This window comes from Leucopleurus acutus (genome assembly GCF_964270905.1).
Source record: "Leucopleurus acutus genome assembly, chromosome: X".
Taxonomy (NCBI): Eukaryota; Metazoa; Chordata; class Mammalia; order Artiodactyla; family Delphinidae; genus Leucopleurus; species Leucopleurus acutus.
The window spans coordinates 102,698,969-102,707,722 of NC_139148.1; the positions used below are offsets into that span (position 1 = coordinate 102,698,969).

Genomic DNA, 8,754 nt, shown 5'->3' on the forward strand with positions numbered 1-8,754 from the left:
ATGTCCCCCTGTGTCTTCATTGGTTTCCCAAAAACAGGGGATGAGACTCCCTGTGTTATCCACACTCTCTCCAGCAGCCAGCCCTCTGGAGACCAGCAGTGTTGTCAAATGGCTCTGTGCACTGGGGCCTGGGGCCTGGGGCTGTGTGAAGACAAAGCCAACTGCATCCAGCTTGTGTCCTTTGCTCGTTAGCTGTCACTGGGTCAAGCGGCCACAGATATGGCTTGAGTTTAAATTCCAAATTCCTGGAAAACCCACTGTCCCCAGAAAGCCTCTCTCTGGGCACACAGAGTATGCCTGGTGACTTCTCTCAGGGGCACTCCTGAGCCCAGGCGAGGCTGTTCAGGTTCCTCATTTACACTGTATCGTGACTAACTCAGAGCACTGTGCTTTATCCTTCATCCTAGTCCATCCCTAAACAGTTCAGACTGCTCTTAGTAGCACAGCAAGGAGAATCCTTTCCCCCTTTCCTCTTCTCAAGAAAGATCTAAACAGTTCTTCCAGGCCACCAGCAGAAAACTCTCATTTTCCTTTTCCCTCTCAGAAGAACAAAGACGGGATTATGAATCATTAGTTGTTCCAAGTTGTTCTTTTTTTATCAACATTAGGCGGCAAGGGAACTCACATTTACCAAGGGCAACCTATGTGCCTGTCAGTTACCTGATTGAATCCTTGTGACAACCCTGTGAGGTAGGAGTCATTCTCTCCATTTTACAGATGAGACAACTGAGGCCCAGGAAGGCTCTGGCAGTCACCCATGGCCACACAGCTAGTAAGTAGCATTGTGAGCATTCAAGCCCATGTCTGACTCCAAAGCCCCACGCTCATTTCTCTATATGGTGCCAAATACGTTCAGCAATTGTACGTGTGTATCTCTCAGGCCAGACACTATGCCGGGTGGCTGAGCCCCGGGGCAGCGTGGCCTTCGATAGCACACCGTAAGCTGCTGTGAGGGGCCCTCTTCTCTCCTTTTGGGCCAGATGCCTTGCTCCTTCATTAGCAGCCTGGGGGCCAGGCTGGTCCATACGCTGCTCTGGTTTCCCAACCCCAAACGCCAAACTTCCACGTATCCTTAAAGTGGTACCTGGGATCTCCCGCCACATTACTGGCTGGGTGTCAGACAGAGGAGGGCCTGACATTGTGAAGAGCTCCTAACTTCTGCTGCTCTCCAATACAACCTCCCCGATTCAGGCGCTCCCATTCCAAACTTAAGATGGTTCTACCGAGGCAGAACTTTTGCACCATATCTAAACAAAAGCACACTTGTGTGCAAACTTATAACATAAACCTTATACTTATAGACGGCCTTGTGCTCTTCAAAGAACTTCCACATCCATTTGACCGTCCAGACAATTCTGACATAAACAGGGAAGCGACATTATTGTTTTTATTATTCCCATTTTACAGATAAGAAAACCAAGGCCCCAAAAAGGCATGGGGACACGTCTATGGTAATGCTGTGAGAGCTGAGTGTTAGGGCTCTGCTTCTGAAGTGACCTTTAAATAATACCCCAGGGGAGGACACATTTGTAAGCCCTGCAGAAGCCCTATTTACGTGATGACAATTACTATATTAATCATAAATCTCTGGCAATAGTTACTAACATCTCTCAAACGCTTACTGTGCTGGGCACTGCACTACATGCTTCATTTCTCATGCATTATTTCTCAGTGGATACCATAATCCTTCGAGGACTAGGTCTCATTATTACCCCCATTTTACAGCTGAGGAAACTGGGGCTCAGAAGGCTTAGAGGAACATACACAAGGAAGCTAGGAAGTGGTAGACAGGGGACCCAAGCCCAGGACTGTCTGATCCCAGAACCACGCTCCACTAGACTATAGCGCCTCTCAAGTTGAGTCCAATATGGAAGCCACTAGCCACATGGGGTTATTTAACTTTAAACTCATTAAAGTGAAATGAAATTAAAATCTCAGTTCCTCGGTCACATTGGGTGCACCACATTTGCTCAACAGCCACACGTGGCTAGTGGCTATGGCATTGGACAGCACAGATAGAGGACATTTCCATCACCACAGAAACTGCTCTAAACACTTAAGGGTGGTCCTCCTCAGACTTCTACTTTGGTAAAATGTTATTCATTGAAGGCAGGGTTTCTCAGTCCTGACACTATTGACATTTGGGGCTGGAGAATTCTTTGTTGTGAGGGCAGCATCCCTGGCCTCCACCCACTAGATGCCAGTAGCACACCTTCCCCCTAGTTTTGATGACTGGACAAGTCTTCAGATATTGCCAACCATCCCCTGGGGGAGCCAGGTGTGCTCCCCACACCTCTGCTAAGAACCTCTGGGTTAAGGTTAGCGTATGTATTTGAAGAATCAAATGGCAAATCTTATCATTACCTTACCTTAGCCTCCTGAAAACAAGCCATTTCACTGACACTCATTTTTTTTCTAGTGAATCACCGTCTATACGGTACTTTGCAGTGAATGAGTGGGTTTAAAAGCTATTGAAGATTTCATGAAAGAGCAAGGCCATTTAATGAAGCAGGTTGAGTGTGAAGATGCCAAGAAGGGCTCACTACAATGTACTGTACGGTTAGTTCCTCCAGTTTGCTCTCCATTAACCATAACTATGAAATTGCCAAGGAAGGATAAGAAATGAATTGGTTTAAAAAGTTAAAGGAATGTCAGCATAGAAAATCAATGAGGAAACCACAGGAGCAATCACATCACGTACCGCATTTTGGCTACTAATTTCCAGAAATAACAAAATATTGTGCTACTTGAGAAACTGGTGAAAGAATCCCCAAAATGCTAAAGGTGGCCCAACAGAATATGGGCTTTCAAGGGATTCAAAAGAAACTAGTGTAAACATTCCCATACAAAGTGCTGAAATTTTGGTTACGGATGAAATAATATACTTTTCCACATTTTTCATACAACAAATGGAACACTCCTTAGAAAGCTGCTAAAGACCAAATGGAATTTGTCAACTGCATCTTCAGAGAAATCTCTGAAAGCTTTTATAACCATTCCCTCCTAAATGAATTTTCACAAAGAGTTCAATATTTTAATGACGTTATAGTCAAAGGAGACAAAGTTCCGGTAAACTGGTAAATATGGCAAGTAGTTCATTCAAGAACTTTCCAGAGAGCCGGCTTTCTCCCCACCTCCCCAGCAGAGGGTGAGGCTGGGGGCCAAGGGTGGCACCTCCTGGGTACGCACCTGCCACCCCATGGCTCCCTTATCACGCTCATGAATGGACAGTGCCTCAGACAGATGCCACAGGGTGAACGCAGGTTAGCAAAATGCAGTAGCCAGTCTGGGCCCCTTGCCAGGGGAACTGGAATTAATAGCTTTTCTTCTAAAACTAGAAGAAGCCAAAAAGTGGAAGAAGGGGAGGCGAGAAGGATGCAAAGTGCCACAGGGATCTCTAGTGACCACATTAAACACTCTTAATAACAGTAAGGAGTGGAGGTTGGGTCTGAGCTGGCAGGCTGAGTGGATACAGCTACGTGCACATTTCTGGTGCTTTCTGCTAGTCCGTATTTGCCTTCCCCAGCTGGAAGGTCAAATGGAGCCAGGCTTCAGGTTCATCATAGCTCCCCGGATGCAGGTCGGCCTCGGGTTCAGGAGAACAGATTGCAGGTGGGAGGGGAGATAGCCCTGAAACCGTCAGCCACTGGAAGGACCTGGGGGTGTGTCTCCTCCAGCAACTGGGTGCCAGGGGGCTACCCAGGGCCAAGAGAGAATGCATGGGCCCGCTGACTACCAACAACTGGAATTCAGAAAAAGTCAATATGTGTGTCCTCTGATCTCAAATAGGCTGCACTGCTCTGCGGGGCATCAGGAAAGTTCTGCAGCCAAGGGGAGAAGACTGGCACACCAATTACAATAGTTCTTCCCTGGTTGGGGGCCAGGGGCTTGTGGCAGAAGCGCTCAGCCTCAGCTTCCTGCATCCTGTTCTTAGAGTAGCAGAAGCTGACCGGCATGATGTGAGGGACCCACCAAGCTGCAAACTCCCCCAGATGACCCCCGAGCATCAGAGTGACACAAGTGCATCCAGGTCATATCGAAATGCACATCGTCTGGAGTAATCCATCCAGGCCCACTAACCTAGCACCCATCGGCCAGTCTGGCCAAGAGCCAGCCCCTGGGCCACAGGATGGCAATGTGTTAGCCAAGGGGAGTCCACAACCTGGGACACCAGAGGCTGGGAGAGGAGGGCAAGATGCAGGCCCAGGGCACCCGGAGAGGGAAGGGGCTGAAATGGGAAAGGGTTGTGACAGGAGGGACTGAGGTTGCCGAAACCAAAGCTGTCCTAGCTCACTATTTTGCCTTGGGTTGAATCGACATCTGCAGCAGCCCAGTGAGGGGCCACTGTATCCCATGATGCATGCTTTTCGTCCTTTGCTCAGAGGATGATTTTTCCTCTTTCCCAGGCTGTACAGCTCTACACCGGAAGACGGGGTACCCAGGACTCTAATCTTACATTTGTCATTGACTGTGTGACCCAAGGAGAATCACTTACCATCTTTGGGGTCTGGTTTCCTCACCCTTAAAATGAAGCCATTTTCACCCATCTCACCATTGCAAGATCTCGTCTGGTTGAGACAGTTCTTGGGCTTTGCCTCCATCTTCTCACGTACTTGTACAAAACGGTCTCGCATAACTCAAGAAGCCTACTATTTTCTCCCTTCTACCAATACACATATTAATTGATCCCTTGATAATTTGCTTGTCATCTGCTGTCACTCTATGTCTATGAAAAGAACAGAACTTAACAGCTAGTTAACTTAAGCAAGAGCTATATCTAACAAGAGCTAGTTCTGAATTTAAACACCAAAACCGGCAACTCACTTGGTTACAGTGAGGGGCCAGTGGGGCTAGTGGAATGGAGTCAAGCCTACAAGGGTATGGATGCCTCTGAACATATTTCCGCCACTGGCCAAACAGCTCCAACTCATATCATAAATGTATCTACCCGTATATAAAATCTAGAACGCAACTGTGATGTGCAGAGGAAACTGGGAACCAATACTGTGTTTCCACCCAAATTCAACTTTCAAAGCCTACTGGGCTTCCTTGAAAGGGTCCAACTCTCCTGAGGTGGCCAAGCTGTGATTCTAGGAAAGCCCCCCTCTGGGGGGGTGTTGAGGGGATGGAGGGTGGCAGGAAACCCAAGGCTCACAGGGGGAGCAGTGAATGTTCCAGCAGCCCAATTTCTCTCTTGGTCTTCCTCTCCCACTACACCCTCAAAAAAGCTCAGAGAAGGGACCCTAACGCCACATCAGATAACTGGAAGACTGCATATTGTCCAGGTTGGAACAAATTTCGAAAATGAAGACAACTCAGAAAACGTAAGGTGATTTTCTCCACTAACCCAAATTCTGCTTTATGTTTCCATTCCTGTCGCCTCCTTCTTCTGGTCTCTCTCCCACTTCTCGCCCCAGGCTCGTCCATCTCCTGTCCTCCTTTACATTCTGTCCTACTGAGCCTACACCTCCCACCCCACCTCCTGCAAACTGCTGCTGACTGGGCTGACCACTCCCTAAAAAGGCAAGCTCCTCAAAGGCATGTTGGTTCAGTCAACAACATTCCTTCAACAAATACTGGTGCCAGGCACTGTGCTTGCTTGGTTCCGGGAAAAGAAAGCGTAAGTTTCTTCCACGATGCTCAGCACAAAGCTTGCTACAGAGCAGGTGCACAATATTCCTGAATGCTCACTCAGTCTCCATACCGTCTAGGTCCTGAGAGGGACTCCAAGCCTCTTATTTATAGAAGCCTTGACTCTATAATAATCTCCTCAAATGCTCTCTTATCATTTCTCTTATTCCTTCAGCCCAGATTCCATACATCATCAGATGAGCTCGGGCCTATAACGGTGGCCACAGGAAGTGGCCATTTGGTCCACTGAGTCCCCTTTTTCCACCCCCAAAGACCTCAGGCTTCCCCAGATCCCCTGCATGGAAAGTGGACATTAGGACGAAGGGCCCCTGCTGCATTTGCAAGCAGGAGGATCTAACAGAAGCCAGCACTGAACCCCAGGGAGGAAGGGCTTGCACACCACCTGGGAGCAGCAACAATGCCCTTAGCATCTCCCACCGTAATGACTGTCACCTCCCTCCTCCTCCCAAAGGCTTCACCGTCTACCTCTCTGTCATCTGGTGCCATGGCGAGTTCCGCAGAGAAAGCCTATAATTTCCACAGCATCCATCCGAGGCCATAGGTTGAGGGCACAACAGTGAGCCCAGGAGCTGCGGGGATAAAATAGTTGCAAGGCCGCTTTTCAAGCTTTAAGAGTCCAGGCCCATTCCCCACCGGAAGAGCGGGAGCGCGCTCTGGCACCGATCGTGAGGACGCAGCGGAGGGGCAGCCAGCCCTACTCACACCTCCATGCATCAACCTCCTGTCTCTGGCTCCTCAAATGGAGTGCCACGAAAAATCACATGGAATACCACGGTGGTGCCTTTCCATGAAGGCAGAGGACTGCAGGGACCAGAGGAACCCGTGCAACTCTCGACTGTTGGAGACCTGCAATGAGTGAGGTGAGTTTCTGGCATGATTCCAGATTGTGATAGCTCAGGGAGAAGAGTGTTAGCTTCGTGAACGAAACTTGAAAATAATTGCACACCCACTAATCAACCATATGACTAGATCTATTGTGCTTCTTCCTGTTGTCACTGCTTGAAATCCGTACACACGACACGCAAAAACACCTCCATGGACACGTAGTGAGCATAAACTGGAGCTAACGCCACATCAGATAAGTGGGAGACTGCGTATTGTACAGCTTGGAACAGATTTAGAAAATTAAGACAACTCAGAAAATTTGAGGTGATTTTCTCCACTCCCCCGAATTTCCCTCTCTTTCCATCCCTCTCTCCTTTCTCCCATTTCTTGCCCACGCTCCCGGGGACTCAGGTGAGCCAGGTGGAGACGGCGGCGGAAAGCAGAAAGCCTGCAAGTCGGGAGCCTCTGGGTCCAGCGACCCCACCCCGCCCCGCCCCCTCCGGGCTGGCCGAATCCTGGAAGCGCGCGCCCCGCGCCCGCGCCCCCGCCGCCGCTTTCCCACGCACGCGCACACGCACGCACACCTGCGCGAGCCCTCGTAGGAGCGAGCCGCCCGCACGCGGCAAGCGCGTCGCCTCGAGTTCGAGCACCGGAGACGGCGAGTTCCCCGCCGCGCGCCCTCGGCTGGCTCACAGTCGCTTCTCTTCTCGGCGGGCGCCCCGATGGGGTGGGAAGCGGTGCCCGCACCGGCGGCCGGCGTTCTGCCACTCTGCACTCCGTGCAGTCCAGTTGCAGTGCTTTCTGCGTCCACCACTCTGGAGTCTTCAGGCAACCATAGAACCCAGCCATGGTGCCTCCCAGGGAGCCGGAGGCCAGTTACGCGCCCTGTCCACTGGGGTGCCTAGGAGCCCGCGCTGTGGGCCTGCCCTGGGGGGCTGCCACGTGCGGGCAGCTCTGTATGCCCAGCGCCCACACGCACGCAGCCCCAAAGCCACCGGCCAGTGCAATCACCAGCCAGATAAAGTTTCTTCTCGGAGGCCTCTCACTGTCTTCTGTACTAGTTCCAGAAAGGGCTGAGCTTGTTCCTTACATGGTTAGGAACTAACTCTCCCTTTTTCCTCTGCCTCCAACTTCCCGCCACCACAGCATGCTTAGTGCAAAATACCAGATGCTCTTTCTTAGCCTCCCTGTGTCCCTGCAGGGCTGACGAGTGTGAGGGGTAACTTGGAGGGGAAGCCCTGAGGAGTTAGAGACTTTGATCCAGGCGGGGAAGGCCACTCAACAGCTCTGGGAAGGAGATGTAAAGGAGTCGCTTTCTGGCATTTTAGATCTGCAGGCTGAGGACAGGGAGGAACAGAGGGAGGGAGAGAGAGGTGAAGCCTCAAAGGGAATTTAAATAGCAAGGCTGCAAGTATTCCCACCTCAACCTGAACACTATTTTTTGACCCGTTTCTTCCTGTTAAATCTCAAGGGAAACGATTTACTCCCTAAGCAAGTCCGGGGTCACAAACAGAAAGAGCAAGAATGTCTTTAAAGTTGTGCGATCTCAAGGGATGCCCATGAGATAAAAGTCCCCACCAAAGGTTGCGTATACACAGCGGATCCCAGTCATAACATGGCTCACCTTACATGGATTCAGAGATACTGCTGATCAGATTGTGTCTGCCCCAAACCAAAAGGTCTGGAGAGAGCACAAAAGTGTGACCCAGAATGTCCAGTAGGGCATCTCTCCCAGTCCCAGTTCGATGAAGGGGTGTCCCTGCCTTGGCATCTGAGACGCAGAGATTTGCAAGATTTTCACTTTTGAAGTGTCTGGTGAAAGCATGAAAAGCAAAGCAAATGCAGATGCGGGCTTTAGCTTCTTAAAATTACTGAGCGAAATCAAGGATTTTAAAAGGTCAAGATTTCTCCTGTGACCGCATTCAGGGAGGTCATTAAGCACCGCAGGACTGGGCTAATCTGACAGCCTTTCTAAATCCGGCTTCCCTGAATAAAAAGAAAGAAGAAAGCCAGGTCAGAGCCCCTCGGGGGGTTTGGGCTGATCTGCAGCACAGGGCCTGCTTTCTCCTTCAGGCTGCAGTGGGCAACACCCTGCTTCTGGAATTTCATTGGGTGAGTAGACTTGGGCCTCTAGAGCAGGGGAGTGCATGGAACTCTCTCTTAACATAACTGACCAAGGACTAGATTTATATTGTGGATACTGAACCCTGACCTGTGGCTAAAATTTCTAGCTAGAATTCCTTTTTAGCTGGAATTTGTGGTCAGTTCTCTATTATT

At 50.1% G+C, this 8,754-nt stretch overlaps 1 protein-coding gene across 1 annotated transcript in view; it reads right to left on the reverse strand.

The window, feature by feature from the left end:
• KIAA1210 overlaps positions 1 to 4,035 on the reverse strand; it is a gene marked incomplete at both ends in the record, with an annotated part of 54,630 nt that extends 50,595 nt beyond the window's left edge. Inside the window, 2 exon segments of the mRNA XM_082865138.1 lie at positions 3,914 to 3,930; positions 3,934 to 4,035. Of these exon segments, the coding sequence (XP_082721264.1) occupies positions 3,914 to 3,930; positions 3,934 to 4,035 (119 nt within the window).
• Between the last annotated feature and the right edge of the window lie 4,719 nt (positions 4,036 to 8,754).